This window comes from Notamacropus eugenii, chromosome 3, assembly GCF_028372415.1.
Source record: "Notamacropus eugenii isolate mMacEug1 chromosome 3, mMacEug1.pri_v2, whole genome shotgun sequence".
NCBI lineage: Eukaryota > Metazoa > Chordata > Mammalia > Diprotodontia > Macropodidae > Notamacropus > Notamacropus eugenii.
The window spans coordinates 48025504-48049369 of NC_092874.1; the positions used below are offsets into that span (position 1 = coordinate 48025504).

The 23866-nt window shown below is 36.6% G+C and overlaps 1 protein-coding gene across 4 annotated transcripts in view; it reads right to left on the reverse strand.

Moving 5' to 3' along the window:
• Positions 1–23866, reverse strand: part of ANKIB1 (ankyrin repeat and IBR domain containing 1) — a 152405-nt gene that overhangs the window by 5142 nt on the left and 123397 nt on the right. For 3 of the 4 annotated variants that reach the window (XM_072651493.1, XM_072651495.1, XM_072651497.1), the window contains 8 exons: positions 22169–22299; positions 17840–17974; positions 16353–16439; positions 16201–16267; positions 12588–12733; positions 11206–11384; positions 9656–9707; positions 1877–1988 (listed from right to left, as the gene is read on the reverse strand). In XM_072651493.1, the coding sequence (XP_072507594.1) occupies positions 1877–1988; positions 9656–9707; positions 11206–11384; positions 12588–12733; positions 16201–16267; positions 16353–16439; positions 17840–17974; positions 22169–22299 (909 nt within the window). The remainder of the gene's footprint in view (positions 1–1876; positions 1989–9655; positions 9708–11205; positions 11385–12587; positions 12734–16200; positions 16268–16352; positions 16440–17839; positions 17975–22168; positions 22300–23866) is intronic. The other variant, XM_072651494.1, reaches the window with a different exon arrangement.

Sequence of the window (23866 nt, forward strand, 5' to 3'; positions counted from 1 at the left end):
CCCATCCACAAAACACACAAAAGCTCAAAAGAGATTTTCTTCAAAAACAAGTCTGTTCATATCTACAAATGCCACTGACTCCCTCTCACCTCTACCATCAAAATATAAGCTTCTCTGTTTTATATTTGAAGGTCTTCACAACTGGGTCCCATGCTGCCTTTCCAACCTTCTTCCACACACCTTCTGGACCAGCCACCCCAGTCCACCTAGGTTTCACACCCAACTCTGGAATGCTCTTCCTAGTCATCTCTCCTTCTTGGAATTCTGGGCTTCTTTCCTCATCCCAAGTGCTACCTTCTGCACAAAGCGTTCTGTGTACTACACCCTTTTATTGTTTTCTTTTTATCAATTCAATTTGATTTTTATCCCCAAATTCTCTTCCCCCACCTGCTGAGAAAGCAAGGAAAAAGAAATCCCCAAATTAGCCATGTCCAAAAAGAGCCTCAGCCTAAACTCTGGATTCATGAGTTCTCCATCTGGAAGTGGAGAGTGCTTTTCTCACCATGAGACCTTGGAAACTGCTGCTGGTTCCACTGTACTGATCAGTTTTACAGTCTTTCAGAGTTGCCCATTTTTGTAGTCTTATCATTAACTACTTGGATTTTTCAGTAATTCAGATGGGTCTTCTCGGGTCCTTCACCTCTTAGAGCACAATAGCTTTCATCACATATAATGCACATTTACAAATGTAGATCCATAACTTGCTCAACCATTTCCCAACATATGAACCTCCTGTAAACCTCCATATCTTGTTTGATTGTAAACTCTTCTCCTATCCATGGATCTGACAAGTAATTTTTTTCATGCTACTCTTTATGCTGTTACTATTTCTGTCTAAACCATGTACCCATTTGGAACCTGTCTTGGAATATACCGTGTGACATGTTGGTTTACACTGAGTTCTGTCAGATTGCTTTCCAGTTTCCCCTACAGTTTTTGTTGAAGAGTGAGAGAATCATGATGATAATGCTAATAATACTGACCCTCACAAGAACCTTATTATCTGAAATTTACTGGTAACTGAGGCAAACAGAGGTTAAGAGAGTTGTCAAAAGTCACAAAACTATTAAGTATTTGAGGTCAGATTTGAGCTCAGGTCTCCTGACTCCATGTCTGGTATTCTATCCACTGAGCCTCCTGGCAGAGTTCTTTGGATTCAACAAACACTAGGCTACCATATAGTGTTTTCCAGGTATGTATTGTCTTCCCTGTTAGAATGTGAGCTTTAAGAGAGCAGGGAAAGTTTTATTTTTGCCTTTGTTTCCTTAGAAGCTAGCACAGTGCTGGGTACTGAAAGTCACATAATGCTTCACTAACTGGTCTGGTCTAATAGTCTTGCTGACAAGAAATTTGAGCCCCCAAAACATTAGGTCCAAAGACAAGATGACTTGTTTGGAAGAAAAACTAAACACAAAATTTATGGTATAAACAGGGGTATTCCCACAACAAACTGCATATTCCAGTCTTTGAACCCTCAATTTTCCTGTCTGCAGCGTCTTCTTCCCAGGCCCCATTCTCCTATGCTTAAATCCCACTTGCTCCTCAAGGCTCTTCTCAGCCCTCCCCTTAATAAAGCTCCCTGAGTTTGCGATCCTGATAACCTCCCAACTGTCATCTTTTCCTCCCTCCCCTTACATTCCATCTCGTATCATGAGAGCAGCCTCTTTGAGCCACAACTCTATCCATATATTTCTCCTCAGTACCAAACTTTCAATGGCTCCTCAAAAAAGAGCTGACATGAACAGTGCCACATAGATGCTGAGTGTTTCCTATTTGTGGTACTCAACATAAACAAAGGATGGCTTACACCCATGCAGCTGACAGGCTCATCGTAGCAACTGGAGAATCTGAAAAGGAGTCTTGGAAGTGAACATACCTAAAGTGCTCTCACTTGGCTCCTCAGCATCCGGAGTATTACTGAGCAGACTGTGCATGTCTCCTCGTCTCCGCTGTCGATGCCTCCTCCGATACTGAAATTCAGCATATTCCTGCATAAACCAAAGGTTATAAAATACAGGGAAGCATGCAATAATTTTTGTAAATAAGGGAGGGAGAGAAGCTTACTTTTTTCCTAGAAAAAAAAGGATGATTTTATATATATAAAATCACCCATCTTCACAAAAATGTGGGACTTTTATCATGCAAGAAAATGGAACTTAAAATAAGATATGCCACATAGCCTAAGATATCAAATAAAGAAAATGAAACAGCCAGCAATAAGGCCTGCAGAAACTTGAATACTTGCAAGCTCCAGTTCTGGATAGCAAGTTGTGTCAGATTCTCTGTTGATCCAAAAGGCACTGTTATCTAATGTGGGGAAAGCTGCATCATTCTAATGACCAGGCTTTCCAGTGGTTGATTGCGAATGGAGCATTCATTTTGGAGGGACCACTGGTGAGTGAGTGCTTAATATACTTGAGTGACACAGGCAAGCAGGGCAAAGGGAACAATAGTTAACTTCATTTACTGGGTAGTTAGTTTTTGCCATTATACAGTCACAGGGCTTAAGGACAGAACAAACTATAGAGGTCATTTAGTCTCATCTCTGTATTTTAAAGGTGTGGAAACTGAGGCCTAGAAAAGTTAAATGACTTGCTCAAGGTCATACAGATAGTATTTAGTGCCCAGTGCCCTTTCTACTACACAATGGCTACACTTCATGATGATGAACTAATTATAAATTCCAGGGCTATGCCTATGTTCTAGTTCCAATAAAATGTTTTAAATGAAAAAGGGTCATGAGGTTTAAAGTATGTCCCTTGGTGCATCAGTACAAGCAGAGATGACAACATCTACAGTGGTGAGCCCACAGAACTGTTTTTTAACAAAAGGCTCAGCATCTCTCCCTGCCTGCCCTGGCCAGTACACAAGTACAATCTACTCTGAAACAGGACAGGTCCCCCACTACCCTAGCTGCCTGTTCTTCTAGCTGCCAAGTCTAAGGGCCCAACCTGAGCCTACCATGACAATGGAACAGCAATACATGAACCTGCTTATTCCAGAGCATAAATGAGATAACAGGAGATAACGTACACGTTCATCTACAAAATTCATCTGAGTAAAACAAAGAAATAACCAGATTCATGGTAAATCAAAGTTACCCAAGGGCTTTCAAGAAGTGCACACACAAGGAAAAGTTTAACATAAATGAAACCAAAAACATTTTACCTCCAAGTTCAAGTGTGCCTTTGACAGGTTGGGGAAAATAACTGCGTCATTCCACTTTCTGCAATATAGTTAAACCTATTCCATCTAAACTAAAAGACACAAATCTGATGTTCAGTGAGCTGTGCCTTTGTAAATCAGAAATGAATTCTAGGAGGACCCAGGGCAGAGGATGGTTTTAGGGAGGCCCTGACAAGCACTGCTTCTGCTGCTGATTCACTCCAGTATTCCTGGGTTTTACTCTGACCTGATTTCTGTGAACTCAGGCTGCAAACTGATTGTATGACATCTGGTCCATCCAGGGGCCTCCTAGCTGAGACGAGCTGTCTATATTCCAAAGACCACACATATGTTTTTTGGACATGTAAAAGACAGGAAAAATATTCTATGGATAGCTAGGTTTTTGTCTAAGGGAACTGCTGTTTTTTAAAAAAATATAAAGTGATACATCAAGTGAAAGTTAAATAACTACTATTAATCAAAGTCTGTGCAAAGGCAAAATGGAATGATGGATAGTGTGTCAGCAAGTTTTGAACACGTTCTTTCTTAATTTGCTGTTTTACCCTGAGCAAATCAGTTAACCTCTATGTATTTCCGGCACCTTCTAGGACTGGAATGAAAGGATATTCAAGGAGGGAGTTCCCACACAGGGAGTTCCCCACTGAAAAATCCTTTAAAGAAAGCTAAGTGGTATTAACAACCGTTGTTGTAAAAAAAAATTGACAAGTTTCAAATGCATTCTGGTAGAAAACCCAAGAGGCAATCTCACACAAATCAGCAGATCTAAAATTCAATTTATCTGACAATTTCCAATTATCCCTAAGATCTTCAAGTAAGCACACGATGTTTCTTTAATCAGGTGGTCCAGAAAATACAAACTCCAAATGTTTTGAGACTGTTAAGGAAGCACAAAGAATTAAAGGTTTTAGGAACTGGGGTGAGGGGTGGGAAGGGTGGGACAATGGGTTGGGTGGGTGAGGAGAGCAAGGGAGGAGAGATATAGAGCAGCAAGTACTGCTAATAGGTCACTGCTAGATTTATTATAAATTCAATTCAGTAATAAATAATTGGCTTTGCATATAAAACATAAATCTAGTTTACTAATTGTGATTTCAGAATGGTTAAATTAAATCCCTTCAATAGATATTTATAAAATATTCTAGAAAATTTTTTGCATGTAACATTTTGAGAATTTGCAAATTAACTGACAAGAAAGATAGGGAAAAGAACTGAAAGGAAGGGGAGGCTCTCAAAATGAAGTTTTGACAATACAAATGATGATGCCAATGAGGAAGAAAAGGGAGAAAGTGCTTAGGAGAATGTTGCACTTTTAATGACAGTTGAGCTCAAGTACAAAAAGGATGCAAATAAAGGCATAAAATTGAGGGAGATCTAAAGGAATAATGTCAAGTGTTAAGAATGAGCTAAGGCTCACTGCACATTCTCATTCACTGAGAACTGCAAAACAAAAAGAAACCACAAGGAACAGCCAGATGGTGAGGACGAGTGCGCTGGCCCAGACTGAGGAACGACTCTGGGAAAGCTCCGTCAAGCTACCCATCTGGGGAAGTAGAGGGAGATTCTTTACTAAGTGCTTGCTCCTTATTCTCATGATGCCACACACCCAGACCAAAAATAAAAGGTTTTGATCACAAAAAACAAGGAAAGGACAAAACCTCCTGCTTAGGAGGTAGATGGTATAAATGTGTCTTTTTAAAAATCAATCAACATGAGCATTTCCATGCACAAACAAAAGAAGAAAGGGATTGTAAATGAAATGATGAATCTATGAAAACATGAAACAGCTTGTTTTTTTCCCTAGGCATATATATACATATATGTATGTATATATATACACATATATATATATATTGCATTTAACATGGTAATTCCAACAACACCCTCCTTATTTGCGTCACCTTCTATAAATTTTAAACAAATATTTCAATGCCATCTTTGTCTTTTGTTTCTCCATTTTTTGTTTTCACTATCACTTCCCCTTCCCCACTTCCTCTCCCCCCAAAACCCTCCTCCATAACAAGCATGGTTAACAGAACCAAATTTGTGCATGGGCCATGTCTGAAAATGAATGATGAGTTCTGTACCACTAGTCCAGATGGTATAATGTTAAGAGATGACAGAAAACTGTAATTATTCAACTGATATTTGCTTCCATCATAACACTGACTATCATAACTATGGGTATACCCTAAAGCTTTGTCTCTGCCTCCCTTCTCTCTTTCCCAATCTCACATCATCAATTGCCTTAAGGGAATTTCGAATGGAACAGCCTATAACCCTCCTCCCCCTATATGCTCAAAATCAAATCCGCCTTTACCTTCCCATTTCCCCTTTTCCCTAGCTTTTCTTTCTGTTCAGGGCCTCCTTCTCCCCAGGCTTATGATCTGGGAGTCATTTCCTAGTCTTCACTCTCACTCATGCTCTCAACTCTGAATCCAATTATTGGCCAAAGTTTGTTGATTCTACTTCTGAAACACCTCTTGTACCTGTCCCCCTCTCTCCACTGACATGACTATCACCCTATTCCAGGGGCCCTCATTACCTCTTGACCTGGACCTGCAATTGTTTTCAAAGTGGTCTCCTTACCTCAAAGTCTTTCCACTCTTACATGTCTTCCAGTTACCAAAGTGGTATTTCTAAATCACAGCTCAGACCACATCATTTCCATGTTCAAAAAAGAATTATGAATGAAATGAATGAATGAAATACTATTTGGGTATTAAAAAGCCTTCACAGTCTGGTCTTAGTGTACTTTCCAGGTTATTCCTGTTCATTTTAAATTCTAGCCTAACACATCCTCTCCTCTTGTGCCCACTTCCTAGCACCTACACCCACACTGCCATTCCATGGCTCTGTGTCTTTCCAAAGGCAATGCACTACCCCCTCATTTATGCCACTAAGAATCTTTAACTTAAGTATGACCTCCTGCCACTGAGGTCATTCTTATTCCCCTGGCTACTAGAATCTCCTCCCATCCTGAAATTATTTTCCATGTACTTCTATGTGTATATGCAAGTATCTCCCCCCAGTGGAATGTAAGCTCCTTGAGGCAAGGACTTGTCTTAATCTAAGGTTTTTTGTCTTAGTTTTCCTAGCATTTAGCTCTTAGGACGTATTTAATGCTTACTGACTGACTGATTTTCTCTATCAAGGAAAATGATTATCATATTGAAAATGACAATAAAACTAGGAATGAGTGAAACACAAAATAGGATGAAAGATATAAAGAAAAGTAAACTAGTTGTTCCCAATGGGTTTTAATTTCTTGGCTTGGATGGATCACACCAAAAGGTACCGAGAACATGAATCCTTCTAAATAATTTTTCAGGAATTTTGGAGAAGGGAGAAAGTACTGAAGCATGTAAGAAAGATAAGTATTATTTCAATTTGCAAAATGGGAAGGTGAATTCTTGCCAACAGAAGATGGGTGATCTTGATGTCCATGTTCAGGAAAATCCTAGAATGGATTATTAAATAGATGTCTTATGAATAATAAGGAAAGCAGTGATTGCTAGGCAATATTAAGGCTTCATTACGAACAAGTCATGATGGAGCAATATAATTTTCTGTTATTGACAGAATCTACTGATCAGAAGAAAAGGTGTAGAAAAAAATAAAGCAGGAATTCTGTCAGGCGTATGATAAAACTTCTGAAGATAATTTTGGTGACAAAGAAAGGGGAAGGGAAGGGAAAAAGGAGGGAATAAGGATTTATGCAGGGCCTACTATGTGCCAGGCACTGTGCTTAGTGCTTTTACAGAAGTTTTCTCTTCTGATTCTCATGACAACACTGTGAGGTAGGTATTATTAATATTCCCCTTCCACAACTGAGGAAACTAAGGCAAACAGGTTCACTTCCCACCATTACTCAGCAAGTAAGTATCTGAGGACAGATTTGGACTCAGGTCTTCCTGATTCTAGGTCCAGCCCTCTGTCCATGAAGCCAGCAGCTACTTTTAACTAGAGAAAAAGAAGAATGATTGAAATTTATCTAAAGCTTTAGGGTTTACAATCACTTTCCCCTCAACCCTGGGGTAGGTAGCATACTGCTTTTTCCTTTTTTGCAAATGAGGAAACAGGCTCAGAGAGATCAAGTTACTTGCTCTTAAGTCACAAAGCTGGTCAGTATCGTAGTGCAATTGGGACAGGGGGAAGGGAGGGAGAGAAGGAGTAGATGACACTTGACAACAATGACTTAACTGAAGAGGAAATAGAATAATACTTCTTCATGTCTCCATCAGATAGAGCAAGGGCTAATGGGTAAAAGTTGTAGAGAAGCAGATTTTGGATCAGTATGAGAAATTACGTCCCAATGATAATGGGCTGTTCTGCAAGGCAGTAAGTTTCCTATTACTGGCAGTATTCAAGAAGCTTCATGAATATTTACTAGGAGTCTCGTAAAAGGGTTAACGAAGCACATAGGGAATTGTACTCAAGTGACTTTAAGATTATCCTCTAAGAGTCTATGAGTCTGTCTTGTCAATGATAAAGTTAGGATATGAAACTTTCATGTCAGGGCATTTGCCATATCCCATTGTAAAGTAATCTCTTAGGCAATACAATTTTCGATAAGGCTATTGTTTCAAAGTGACAAAGACATTTTGAAAATAAATCAAATAATTCTGACAAAATGCTAACTTATCATTTTCAAAAAAATACAGGTAGAAAAAATAGAAAAATATATTTCTAGAATTCTTTCTATGGGAAATATAACTGTAGAGAGGTTAGTAATTCCTTCTATAAATATAAATCAAAGTTTGATATGTCTGTCATCTTGACATAAATATCAAAATGTCCAAGTAAAAGATTTCAGCATTGCTGATATAACTAACAATTCCCTAGGGTGCTTCCAGGTTTCAGGTTCCAGGTCTACAGGTGTTATATAATTCTGAGTATTTTGGAAAGATTTTTCTTGCTTGCCTTGAAATGTATAAGTTTCCCATATTGATACTGACCTTAAACTCACTGCTTTTTTTTTTGAAAGCTGGAGAATTGTTTTTCATTCTGGGTAGAATTTTTTTATCACAATGACACGGATGCTGTACTTGGTATTCTATCACAGAAAATACCACTGAAAAGTACAGGATTGGGTAAAGATAAAGTTTGTCTAATGCATTTTGTAGGAAAAATACAATTATGATACTTTTTCTATTGACTTAAGAGAAATTCTTCCTTGTAATTCCATGCACACAAATCTGTCTGTCTGTCTGTCTCTCTCACACACACACGCAGTGCATCTTCTCAGATATGCCACCATATTTTAAAATGTCATTTGCTAAGGGGATTGCAAGTATCCTCAGCTGCTAAGCAGTGTCAAAAACCTGATTTAAATGAGCCACAGTCTTTCCTTGGAAAACAATCAATTCCATTATCTATTATTTCGGTACAATGCAGAGATTAATATGTCTTTTTCTTCCATTTCCATCCCCTTGAAAATTTACCTCTGTTCCAACTTTCTTTGATGCTTGTGACAACATATTTTGAGATTTTAAGGAGTTTTAAGGATTATCAATTTTAATTACTAAGGAATTAAATGAAAGGTCAAAGTTCACAGGCATGCTTTTTTTGATTGATATACTATGACATTAAGAATTATCAAGTGGTTTTCTGCCTATAAGGACAAAATGAGAACAGTACATAAATGGGCAGAGAATTGCTATGTGCATATAAAACCATATTCCAAAATGACAGTGGCTATTTAAATCTCAGAAAAGCAAAACATTAAATAGTTAAGGCTTTCATTCTATCCACTAATTGTTCAGGCTATTACTTAACATTTCAGAAATTTTTTAAAAATGCTACATTAATTCAATGTCCTAAAATCTCCTTAATAATTAAGAATAAAAAATATAAGGATAGAGTGGAAGTCTTAAAAGAAGCTAACAGTAATTAAAACAAAGCATCATTTCATGTTTTTGAAATATCAAAGTTCTCATTTGCAATTATCTCCTCATATTTGAATTAATTACCACTTTTTTATTCAATATTTAACTGTATGAGATCAAAACATTAAGGATTCTAAATTAGTTTTTGTTCCACTTTAATGGAAAAATTATTTATCAATTCCCTTTCAGGTTACTAAAGTAGTTATTAAGAAAAAACACACAAAAAAGCTTTCTTACTTATCATCCCTAAAGATTTAAGAGGAATTAACACTTTAACTAAAAGTACATTTTTAGTAAAAGCATTCATATTACAATCTAAAAGATGTAAAACTTTATTTTTAGATTTTTACTAAGCAGTGTCTAAAAAGTAATTCATTATGATAAAATATCAATGTCTTGATGTAACTTGTGCCAAGAATGGCTAAATTGAGTTCTGCCTACATATCTATATCATAAAATAAACAGAAGGCAACTCTCACAGTAGTTAATATTGATATGATTTGGAACAGACATAAATATAATTTGCATAAAATGACTGCACAAAAGAAAATAAAATTTTAAAAAAGGTACACAAAAACAATTACCTCAGGTGATGCAAATCCTAAATATTCCCAATCCCATGTTCCACCAGCAAAGCTACAAATAAATTAGACATACCATTTGATATATTAATAGAACTATACAATGAAAATTCTTAGTCTCTTGCTCTTATAACAAAAGGGGAACCTAATCTTTTAATATTCTGCTTGAATCCTGTTTTATCAATAAAACTACTCACCTATAAAATTTAATAAATTAATTCCCAAATTTTTAATCCAAGTTAATTCTATAAACATCTATTACGTGCAAAGAACTATTGTACAAAACTGCTACATTTTTTTAGTACAAGTGTCTCTTGTGGAATTAAAGACCACTATTTAAAGACGAGTATTAAATGTAAGAAACTGCTGGGCCTGAAGGAAGACCTGAGTTCTAAAATTGCCTTAGATACTGAGGAACGGTGTGTGACTCCACTTGTCTAGGAGGCCACGAGGAGGCTCGGTGGGTAGAGAGCTGGGCCTGGGGTCAGGAAGACCTGAATCACAATCTGGCCTTGGACACTTAACCAGCTGTGTGACGCTGAGCAAGTCATTTAACCCTGTTTGCCTCAATCCACTGGAAAAGGAAACAGCAAACCACAGGGGTGTCTTTGACAAAAAATACCCTATGGACAGTAGAGTAAATGGGGTCACGAAGAGTTGGATACAACTGAATGACTGGGCAACATCATCAAATGTAAGCACTGCCCATTATGTACTCAAACCAAAGTAGTATTTATGTTTTATTTATGTGAAGATACAGCATATTTAGATCAAATATAAGTCATATTAGGAATATGAAAAACAAAAATAAAATTATCATACCATAGTAAAATGTATTCTCATTCACTTTATTAGTATCTTATGTCTAAGGACTGCTCTTTCCTGGATATATGTTAGGTTTTTTGTTTTTGTTCAGTTGTTTCTGTCATATCTGACTTTATGTGACCTCATTTGGGGTTTTTCTTGGAATACTGGCGTGGTTTGCCATTTCCTTTTCCAGCTCATTTTACAGATGAAGAACCTGAAGCAAACAGAATTAAGGGACTTGCCCAGGGTCACACAGATGGTCAGTGAGGCTCGATCTGAATTCGGGAAGATGAGTCTTCCTAATTCCAGGCCTAGCACTCTATCCGTTGTGCCACTTCAGCTGCCCAAAATCTTTTTTATGCCAAGATAATTACTAATAATCATAAATGTATATTATGTTTAACATCATTTGAAAGGATATATTATAATTCAGATCAAGTTAAAGATGATACTTTTGAGTTATTCTAGTTCATTAATTTTTGCTAAGTATGAAATTATTGAGTCTTGTTAATTCTCTGAACCCATACAATATATAAAACGTAACATCAAGAAAAGTGAGCCTGTGTGTACTGGGACATCATTTAAAGTTAATATTTTTCCATTACTAATATTCCAATTATAAATTTCTCCTAGGAATATAAGTTCTTTAGGGATAGAAGTTAGGGGGATGTGAATGTAGGTGACAATGAACTGGCTTTATGATTGTTAACTTCAGCAAACTCAGACATCTGGCCATATTTTTGTACCTGCGCCTTGGTGCTTCTGGTGAGTCTGCAGGAGCAACCCCTCTTGCTATGGACGCCAAGAACTCTCGTCTCTTCTGTTGCACAAGGCATGCTGCCCGGATGATTTTGTGTCGAGGCGTGCGAAGATAAGGCCTATTTACTTTTTGCGCAAGGTCTTCAGTGACCATTTCTAGGTCTGTCTGTTTTAGGGGGAGAAAGATATCCTAGGCTAAGAAGAATCATGTTCTAAAACACACTAAAAATCTGATTTCTCACTCTAACTTTAAGGCAAAAACTTCTAACTAAGTTTTCTGAGTTGGCTTCATGTGATATGAAACAAAGGAAGACTCCTTTTTATAAAGTGTGTTGGTTTTGTGTTTTATGTCATTTTCCCGGTGTCTGAAAATGAGAGTGCCTCCTATACGAGCCACCTCATATTCAGACAAACAGCATTCCCTCAATCAGAAGGCATTCAACATTCGCTGTCTACGTTGGCCATTACGGCATAGCAGGCCCAGCTGTTGTCCTCAAAGAGTGTACACACTAACTAGGGGCAGGAGATACAAGCATACAAAGCTGCTACAACCTGATTCCAAGGCATGTACACACAAGTACTGGAGGGAGGGTGAAGAAAGACAAAGATTATCATAGTATAGTGTAAGCTAAGAAAAGTTTCATGAAGGAACTAAGTCTCACATCAGGAATTGAAGCAAGTTTAGGGAAGAAAGAGTTGGGGAAAAGGATTTTAGGAATCAGCCCGATTGAGGACGGTCATAGAAAGGGGACACAAAGTCACAGCCACGAGGCTAAGGCGAAGGCTGGTGTGCAACGGGGGTGGGAAGCAGAGGACACCTATTTCTGCTATTAAATCATGATTACTTTGGGAGTTTGTTCTCTTTTGTGGGTTTCAAATGAAATATTGTACTTTATATTACAAGAGAAATTGTCAATTTCTGACTGTGTGATTTCATTCTAAAATGAAATGAAAATAAAATGGAAAAAATTTTCTCTTTTCTCCTTACATATAAGATTAAATTTATAGCACTACTAAGATAGCCACCATCTATCTGTGTGATTTTAAAAACTTTTAAAGAAAACTTTACAAGCCAGAGCTCTTGGTGTCTCATATAGAAAAGTCAATTTCTCTAGATTTGAACAAACAAAATTTACATTTTTACTGGTAAATTTCTCTATATTTAATAATTAAAATGATAAACAATAACAATTCAAGTACAAAAACAATTCCTCTAGAATGTTCCAGTGTAACGTACCCCTAGTTTTGTGTTACAAGTGAAGAAAAGTGTTTTCTGTGACAATGTTACATATGTATTTGCTTTGGGAGCAGATATGTTAAGAATGTTACTATATAAACCTAATAATAAATAATGAAAGCATCACCTTACCTGCATAAGTTCAAATATTTCTTTCTTTGTGCTTTTAGGTTCCAAAAAAAATCCATATGGATAAGAACACTTGAGAATGCGCCGAGTTTTTAAGAGTTCTTGAACAGCATCTTCGATAAAAGTGGTGTCTGGACAGCCTCCTTCACCTACAAGGTAACCCGGGCACTGTGAAAACACTTTTCCTCTGCAGCTATACTATTACAATAAGCAAATGTAATTTCTTTAAAAAAAATGTAGATAAGGATGCTGTCCCCTAAGGAAAATTAATTTTGACATAGCTTCATTAGAGAAATTTTTCAGAAGATTTTTTAAAATTAGATGCACGATTTCAAGAAACATGTTGTAACTGTCCAGAGAGACTATTAGTTTCTATGAATCAATTTAGACGTTACGGATTTTTAAGTGGCTTTTTGGCTCTAAAAATCACTTTACTCAACCTCAAGTTATCTCTGTCATTAAACTAAGACTCTCAAACAATCCTTGAGGAACTTTGCTATTTATAAATTACAGCTATCTTCTCAAAGACAATTTCTGAAAAGTCTAAGAAATAGGAACAAAGAAAAAAACAATTCTCCTAGCTACTGGGCAGATAATGCTAGAGAATAAAGATGCCACGTGGAAAAGAGGGTGGATAAAACATCTTCAGTATCTGAGACCTTTGGCCTCCAGATTATCTGTCGAAGGGAATCACTTAGATTTCTTTGGTTTTCCATGTGTGTACTAAGAAGTTCAGGTTCTGATTAGTCTTTAGAGACTAGCTCAACCTCAGTTTCTAAATATGAACTAGAAAAGGGCATAAAGCTACATTTGGGTACTTGAAAATATTGCATTAAATAATTAGCAGAAACACAATAATTAAGTTTCAAAATAACGTGCAGAAAGCTACTTATATCATGCAACAAAACTGAACATCTGAACAAGTAGATTCAAGCATAAAATATCTGTTCCATTTTAAAAATGATCATTTCAGATTTTTCTTCTTATTCACCAACTGCACTTTTTTCAGGCTCAAAAGGGGAGAGGGGGAGCAGAAGAGAAGCAGGTATGGGGAAGAAGAGAAGGAGGAGAGAAAAGAAAATCCATAACAAAGGATGTTCCAAAAATCTTAGTGCTATTTTAAGCCTTAATAGCCCTGTGGTGGGAGGTGTGCTGACTGGGGCTAAATAAAAATTATGAAGCTTTGATAATTTAAAACTGTACTAAGACTTCTGGGACACTCTGCATTTTACTCTGATAATAACAGCTGACATTTACATAGAACTTTACATCTATTATCTCACTTGATCCTCACAATAACTGTGAAAGTACAAGTATTATTATGCTCAATTGAAAGATGAGGAAGTGAGTGAGCTATTTTCAACATCACTATTTTTATACTGGCCATGTTTTGCAAATATAAACCATCTAGGACACTGATGTACATCCTCAAAAAGTCTGATTAATTCATTAACATTTAATGAGACCTATTATGTGCAAGGTACTATATATTTTACTGAGGTAACTATTAAATTATTAGAGGTAATTATTAGAATTCTTTTGCCTCTTTCAGTTAAAGTGTAATTCTTCCTGTTCTCCCTGTAGTCATGTGTTTTCTATATCCTTAAATTGCTGTGCATTTGTTTATGTACATGTATACATGTATGTCCATGTGTACACATGCTTTCTGCATGTCAAGCAATAGGCCTTGGCCACAGCTGATACTAGGTTAAAATGCAGACATTTTTGGATGAGGATATCTTTGCCTCATTGTGGAGAGTAGTCTTAGCGGATGGTTTTAAGGGCTTCCCATACATTAAGAGCTAAGAACATCAACAGAAAGGTGGGACAGTCCCTACTTTCCAAGAGCTCATATGCTAACAGAGGCAACATTGGACAAGGAAGAACTCAGCTCAGGACACGTGGAGGTCCCATGAACTTTGGGAGAGTGTTGAGAGAGGTGGAGCTTACATGAACTGATGCAGAGCGAAGTGAGCACCAACTAGGAGACTACTGCGCACAGTGACAGCAATACTGCATGATGATTAACTGTGAATGACTCAGCTCCTCTCAGAAATACAATGATCTAAGACAATTCCAAAGGACTCATGCTGAAAAATGCCATCCACATCCAGAAAAAGAACGGATGGAGTCTGAATGCAGACCAAAATGTACTATTTTACACTTTCTTTTTTTCTACTTTGGTTCAAATTTTCTTTCAAAAAACGACTAATATGGAAATGTTTTATATGATTGTACATGTATAACTTATATAATATTAATATCTCAGGAAGGTGAGAGGGAAGGGAGAGAATTTGGAGCTCAAAATTAAAAAAATATTAAAAAATTTTTTAACATGCAACTGGGGAATATATTACTCAAAAAAAAGAGAGAAGGTGTTAGGAAGATGTGGGGGGGTGGTAGAGCCCTGGGGAGAAGGTCCCATGCCAGTCTGGGGCCCTGAGGCAACTTCTGATGGGGCCACAGAGAGAAGGAAGAGGGCTGGTGCAGATGCAGTGGGCTTGGCCCTGTTACCCCATGAACTATCCAAGTCACAGTAAGGGTCAGGAGGGATGAGCAGATCAGCAGTGCACGCTGGCGCTGACATTTCTGTCTCCAACCCAATGTCCCATTTAAACAACAGCTACTCATTTGGTGAACCATATGCTGGTATTCATTCCACAAAAATATGCTTACTATATACAAGAGCCTGTGCTCATTACTGTGAGGGATACAAAGAGGAAGGAAATGCTTTCTCTACCCTTAAGGAGTTGACAATCGGGAAGTGTGAAAAAGCACAAAAACAATTAAAATATGAGGTGGGATGTGACAAGTACCACTGGAGAACTAAAATGTGTGACCCTGGACAAATTTTTTTCACATCACCAGCCTTTAGTTCATTGTTCAGATGAGCTCTAGGAGGCCTAAAATGGCAGGACTGGAAGTAGGAAGTTTTAATCCTGCCTTTGAGGCTGAGTGTACCTACGACCAAGTGGCTCTACCTCCCTGGGCCCTTCTCATCTGCTAAGCAGGCAATAATGACAATGAGTATGATCCATTTCCAGTTGTGAGGGAGAAGAAAGGACCTTTCAAGAAGAGCTGAAGTGGGTCTTACAGAACATGAAGAATTATGTCTGGTGGTGATGGAGAGGAAGGGTATCCTGGGCAGAGAACCTAGCACATACAGAAAAGGGAGAGTCATTTGGTCAAAAGGTTAAGGTAGTGATGGACAACAGGCCTAAAAGAGGTGGCTTAGAGCATGGTCAGAAAATGCCTACAGTATTACTGACAGGACTTTAATGTATAATTGCTACAAAATGTTAAGGATCTAAAAGAATTTATGCATTTTGCAAAGTTAGCTTAACTTATCTATGAGATATTTGGCTCCCTACTGATTAACAAATTCCAAATGGCAACAAAGGATGAAAATGTAGTTTGAAAATAATTTTAACCATTTCATTTAGAATTGACTTTTGGAGGTTTCATATATAAATTCAGGCTTAAAATAATCAGCTGTGTGAAAATATTTGCTTTCTTAAAGTCATCTAATCTCACAAGACTTACTTGCACCTATGTTTGTTACACTACTACTACCACCACCACTACCACCACCACCACCACCACCACCACTACTTACTTCCACTGAGAGCTCTACTCAGCTGTTCCATCTTTTCTTTGGCTGTTTTTCGAAGGCGTTGTTCTAACTAAAGAGAGAGAAAAAACCATCAGCTAATCTTTCTGAATCAGTTATAGAGGAGCTCAATTAATCTGCAGCAGTTGGTGAAATACCTGATAGCTGAGTTCATGATTTTTAAATCTTGTATAATAATGCATAAATCTGTCAAGTTCCTGAAATCTTCTGTGTTTCTTCTCAGCCTGGAAAAAAAGTCCATAAATAACTCACATAAGACCCAAGAGCTACTAACACTGTACATTATAATAGCAATAGCATGATTCATATACTTTAAACAAAAATCAACTGTGGTGCAGTGGATAAAGTGCCTGGAGTCAGGAAGACTCATATTCCTAAGTTCAAATCTGGCCTCAGACACTTATTAGCTATGGGAGCCTGGGCAAGTCACTTAAACCTGTTTGCCTCAGTTTCTGCATCTGTAAAATGAGCTGGAGAAGGCAATGGCAAACCCCTCCTATTTCTCTGCCAAGAGAATCTCAAATGGGGTCACAAAGAGTTGGACACAACTGAACAACAAAAATGAAAAACAATCTTTAGAACATTAGAAAATTTACCTCTTTTAAAAACCGTGATCCTGTTTTACTGAAATTAAAGGAAAACTCATGTTGGTACAATTATACCTCCCCCCACCTCCCGCCTCCAATCTGACTTCTATAAAACCTGAGTGTTGCTTGTCAACAGCTGACAGTACACTGACAGAGAAAAGAGGATGGAGAATGAAAGTGACAAACATGAAGACAGCAGTGATATAAATGAATAAAAAGCTGTTACCCGAATTGAAAGAAGTGTTTTAGGTTTTTTTTTTCAACACAGTTCACAGAGACTTCTTAATAAGGCAATATTGTATGATTCTTTTTTTGATTCAAGTCCTACTGTGGCAAACTACTGTGGTGGTAGAAGCTCTATGAGGTCTTATACCAAGCTCAGAATGTTTGGCACATGAGTCTTCTGATGACAGCTTAGCTTTGTTAAGAAATACTTCCTACCAGAGTTGGCTGGCAGGTACTACGTTTTCAGCCACAGCACTTCAAACAGACATTCTACTAAGGGAAGAGAAGGGAATCAGCACTGATATAATTCCTGCCTACTATGTGCTAGGCACTGTGCTATGAAATTTACAAATATCATCTCATTTAATCCTCACAACAAGCCTGTGAGGTTGGTGTTATCCCCATTGTCTCTAAGGCATAGAAGTATTGTCTTGGTCAAGGAACTGGTAAAGGAAGACACATGGGGATGAAATCACACTTCTCTGAAATACTGAAGAACTTTTTAGTATATTCATACAGACTAATACAAATCCATATGAATATGTGTACAAACTGGTAGACATCTATCTATCTATGTATCTATCTATCTATCTAATCTATCCATCCCTAAAAAAACAAAACACCTTACTTTAGGGAGAGCCTTGTACTGAGGAGAGGCCTCTATTGATACAAGTACAGTTTTTAGCTTAATGCTTTAATCACATGGGGGCAAGTGGGAGCAGTGAGAGCCAAAAAGTGAAGTACACAAATATTTAAACAATATCTAGGCACCAATATAAATGGGAGGGCATTTTGGGACGGTTCCCTCTCACCTCCACTGTCATCTCCTTGGACTGTTCTTCCACATGCTGAATGACTTCATACCTAGTACACCTATAATAGCCTCCAGTCGAAGAGCTATGCTTCTTCCATTCTTCCAGGCAAATCCAGCAGAAATCATATTTGCACTGCAGGGAAAACACACACAGACACATACACAGATAACCTTTTCATATTAACAACATGCGCTTAACTCTGTCCTTGGCATATAAATTAGAAGAAAGTAGGAAATGCTGAATAGAGTGCTGTGGGGACTGAAGAGAAAGAGGGAGATGATGAAAGGAAGTTTTTGCTATTCAGGGACAAATGACATATGTGTAGCAAACACATGGATACAATTAAAAGTTTCATTTAAACAGTGTAGTTTTAAGTGCCTATTTTCTATCAAAAAACAAAACAAAATCTTTGCTGCTTCTCCACTATCCATATCATCAAAAGTCTCTCTATGATTTAAGTTTTCAGAAAGAAGAGTCTGATACACACCAAGTTCTATCACTTTCTAGAAATGCAAGGCTGGAAAAAACAGGACTCACTCTTTGTAGAGAACTAGCTCCTCCCCCTTGGGTTCTCTCTGAATTCCATTTATCTTGATGTGGATAAACAATTTTCCACTTTTCCATTATTTATTTTCAATTATTCATACCCTCATATGAATCCTAAGAATTATACTGTATCAAAATATGTAGATGGAACATCTCATCCATACTGTATGAAAAAACACCAGTGGCAAAGATTTGAGAATTTTTCAGTCTAACACATTTAAATTCCTTCATTCAACAGGATATGCCTCCTTTGATACCTGATTGTGAGCTAGAGGTGGAACTGGTTTTTAAAGGCTTTGCCAGTACTATTGTAAGCTCTGGTACATCCTACCAATGTGGAAAGTCTTCAAAATATAGTTATTGTGATAAAATATCTGTGCTTAAGAAAATCTGGAGATAGTTATCACCATGTTAAACTCAGTTTAAGTTTTTAGACCAATGCAATTACTGTAGGACATTTATGAAGCCTTTGAAGAATAATGATCTATCCTGGCCAAGGGAGTACCCAAACTAATGAAATAACAGATTCCTGTAGTAATAAAATACAGATTTACTCTGTCAAGGAATTATTAATGTTTTCTCTTTATAAAAATTATTTAAAACTTCAGGATTAAAACTATATGAAAATGAATACTCTGTTATTTAGGTTATTAAAAGCAATTCACATAATCATAATTCATCTTTATCCCTGAGAATAAAAAACCAAATCATTATCATAAAAAAAATGAATGAGAACCAGTAGGTTCTATGTATAAAATGATGTGGTTGGTGCTGGCATGAACAGAATATTAAACATTACTACATTACTGCATTAAAAATGAATGATCAGATTTAGTCCCAATACCTTCTATGAGTTACCTTCTACTCTATACTTCTCAGTTTCAAAGAAGTGTACTTTTTCATTCAATACAAATATGCCATATTATATATTACACATTTCATTTAGAAAGCACAGAGGTGTTTATGTTTAAAATACAAGTGCAATCTACTTAAAAGTAATCAATTTATAAAACAGACATATTTAGATTGCCATAACTCATACAAAGAAAGTTGTCTTAAGGCTCACATATCATTAAATAGGAAAGCACCTAACACTGCATACCATTATTAGTTTCATTCACTCACCAACTCATTCAAATAAACAAACTGCCTGAGCATCTACTATTGTGCAGGAAAAAGAATAATTTTTTGTCATTTTAGCTAAAATTTGCCAAAGATTCATTTACTGATATATAAGCAATTTGCTTAGAGAGAGATTCTGATTTACCAAATTCTTCTTGCTAATCAAATAAGTCCCTTGTACAAATAAGATCCAACTCAAACTGTACATTTATCATGAAAAAAATGACAAAATTACACAATAACTGAAATACAGATACACTTAATTTTCAGTTTTAGGTTTTATTTTAATGTGAACCCATCCTTGCAGAATCTCTGCCTTTTTGGAACACTAATAACAAACAGTTCCCCCCTTCTTTATCTGGTTACTGGTTTTGACTTTTCAGTAAACTAAGAAGACTTCTCTATTTTAGTTCATTCCAGGGACCAAAGTCACTTTTACTGTATTAATCACTAACTTTGTATATAAAACAGAAACCTGAAAACTTTAGGCTTTCCAAACTATGTGAGAAGTATTGGGCCATGTACTATGAAGTGATACAAAGGTACATGAAACACAGAACAGTACTTTTCTGTGTATGCCCTGAACATAGAAGGCACTTAATAAATGTTTATAGATATTATCTACTCAGTTTGAGAGCCACCTGCTGCTTATTTCCAGAGCCACTTCCATTTCTGTTCAAATACAAATTACAGGAAAAAATCCAGTTTACTAACAAAAGCTTAAAAGATGTCCAATAACTCATTAATTTATACTTCGATAATAATTACATGTGAAAAATGAAGAAAGATGTAGGAAACCTGGAAATACTCTACTGTAAGTGAGGCAAGCAGAATCAGGAGAACAATTTATACTATAACATCAACAATGTAAAAATACATAATTTTGAAAGACTTAAGGACTCTGACCAACACCATGAGCAGCCATTATTCCAGAGGATTGATGATGAAGAATGACAGCACTTACCCCCTGAGAGAAAAGTAAGACTAATACAGGGGTAGGAAACCTGAAGCCTCAAGGCCACATGTGACTCCTAGTCCTGGACTGCAGCCTTTTGACTGAATCCAAATTTCACAGAACAAATTCCCTTAATAAAAGGATTTGTTCTACAAAACTTGGACTCAGGCAAAAGGCCACACCCGAGGACCTAGAAGGCCACATGTGGCTTTGAGGACACAGGTGACTCACCCCTGGACTAATAACATACGAAATGAGAAAGAATTTTTTGGATACAGCCAAAAGAGGAATGTGTTTGTCTTGACCATGTGTATTTGTTATTTTGGTGCCTATATGAAGGGTTTATTTTCTTTCTAGTCCTGCATCCCAGCTTTATTGGTCCACTTCACTCTCACACTGATATATTAACTTTGTAGGAATATAGATATTTAAAGTTACAAGGTACCTGCCATACTTAATTATTGTCATTAGCTTCAATACTGCTACTAATAATATGAAATTAACTGGTGTTTCAATGCTAAAATATCAGGTAACACTTTTTAAGAAAAATCTTTGCTGAGATTTCTTAAATCTCAAGTGGTTTAATGCCAAAGAAGTTTATAACTAGAGTATGGGCAGTCTCAAAATTATGTTTAATATTGGCTTGGTTCAAGGCTCTTTATGTTTATTTGAAACGTAACTTTAAATTTCTAGGCAACTGAATCTAGAAAGATACATTCTAGTCCTCTAATTCTAAACATTTATTCAGTTCTATTATCTTTTCATAAAACAATACATGGTCACACTGATCAATACATTACCATACTGTAAATCTATGTTGATATTTATGTTCTCAATACAAGTGATAGCTAAACGAAGAGCCCTGAGTACATAGAGATATTATTTGCAGAAGTCAGGTTTTCTTTTCTTTTTTTAAGGTCTTATTCTATTATTTCAATCAATCAACTAATGGTAAATATGATGGACCCGTTCAGGATAGTGATATCAATGAGGACACTCACTCTCTCTTGTCAAAGTAGATACACCCTACAGTCAGAGAGAGCTGCCTGATACACAGAGAAAAGTGATTTTTCAGGGTCACCTAACCAGTCTATCATAAAGGAGGCACCAAACCCTAAATACTTTTACTCAGAGAAAGTGTCCTTGGCTCCCGCTCTTTGCGCCTTCTCACAGTGCTGCATAACAGTGGTATATAACACTTGTGCTGACTTTTCCCTTTCTCACACTAATAGCTGAGTTCAAAAAAGATCCTTTTAGTGTGTATGTACCTAATAAATAAATCATTACTTGAGACTAAAAGTGCCAAACTTGGTAAAAACTTTATCACCTTGTAATCCTGATTTTTAATCTAGCTATAGGATTTTATTTATTGATATTTAGGTTTTTGGGGAAAAAAACAAGTCTATCTCTAGAAGAACAGAATTAACCTGCAGATGACAAAAATGTTTTAACAACAACTCAATGACAAAAAAAAACAAAACTAGTCATCAACTCCTAATATTTCTCAAACTCCAACTCTAACCCTTAACATAATAGGAATTTACACTAATTTTATCACAGTCACAATCAAAGAAGGGAAAATTCAATCTCTTAGAACTAATCTGAAATACTACATGATTTACATACATATACATGCCTTGAGAAGTATAATCAAAGTAAATTAAAATTCCATCTAGAAAGCATAAAGAAACTCAAGTTTTTACCTTAGCACACTGCATATGGTTGCAACCCTCATTCTTCTGTATAGGAGACTTACAGTTGGCACAAGGCTTGGAATTGGTTAACAACCAAAGACAATTGGCAGCATCTTCATAAGCTTCACTAACTCCCACGACTTTGAGATACCAAGTCAGAGAAAGAAGAAAAGACACAGGTTACAAAAATAGTTTATATGGATTTTCTTCCTTTAAAAGGGCATAATTATTTCCCTACCAGGACAAAAGCAAATGCTTTACGTTTCACTTAAAACAGAACAAAAGGAAGACTAAAACCAGTGATACCCAAAGAGTCACAACTATGAAACCTAAATTAAAATAAATTCTTCTTAAAAGTTTGCCAGAATGAAATTCTTTCAGAATAGCAAAATCCTTTGATATGAATACTTAATTAAATGGTTAAATTATTATCTGTGCCTGGCTGAGTTTTGTGGACAAAAGTAATTTCTTCACTGAAATAAGGTAAACCATGAAAGTAGCTCCATAGCAGGTTATTATTGGAACAAATTTACAGATATTGGGAAATACATGACAACTGCTTTTGAATTTCAGCTTCTTTACTTGTTTATATACTTGTGAACTTTAGTCAACATTCTGTGGTTTTCCTGTCAGCTAACTTTTCATTTTTATTAAATTTTTAATAAGTGAATCCGCATTTGCTTGCATGATTCTGATAAATTTCTATTTCTTCACCACCACCACACCAACCAAATGTATCACTTAAGCAATGTCTTTTTCTTTTGGAGGAGGGGGGAAGTGACTTACTAAAGTAATATAGGGAAGAGAAATGCTACTCTTAAGCTGCCTTCCAACTTTAGCCTGTGAGGTATAGGTTATTTTTCCTTTCTTTGGATGAAGAAGTAGATTCAGAATGACTCCGTGACATGCCCCTGATTGATACCTCAGGATCTCTATGATGTGGGTTCCATGCTTCCCTGTATTTGTTATGTCCTTTACTTACAGCATGGAAGTATTTCATTACATTTGTGTTCCAATATTTAGTTAGCTATTCTCCAAATGAAGAACCTCTACTTGGTTTCCAGTATAAGTATTCTCAGTTATGTGAATCTCTGGGTCCAAGTCACCCATTTTTCAACTTTGATGTCGTCCTTGACTCCCCATGGTCTCTTACCCCTCATATGCAACTGCTGTCAATTCTACCCTTGCAACATCTCTTATACACACCTCCCCAATCTCAAGTTTCTCCTGACTACAAACCCAGTACTTTTTCCACCCTACCATTCTGCCTCTTAAAAGGCAGTAAAGTTACTACTTCCGGAGGTAATCCATTCCATTTCCAGATAACAACTTCATGAGGTCATTTTTCCTACTGTTATCATACCCTAACCCTAAATGTAGCTAAAGGCTGTACTGTCATGTCAAAATACTGATTCACACTGAGATTCTAGTATACAATAATGAGATTCTTTTAAATAAATTGTTTTCTAGTAATGTCTTGCCCTGTAGTCTAATTTTAAAAAATCTAAACTGAATAGCTTACATTTATGAATATCTTACTAGATTTGACACATTGTTCTAGCCTGTCAAAAAATTCCAATTCTGTCAAGTCTCCTAGATGTGAGCCATCCACAAATCTGAAGAATTTGTTAAGTACAAAAGTCACTGATTGAATAGAATTGGGCCAAGGACAGGCACCTGTAGGTTGCTACATCTTGACAACAATTC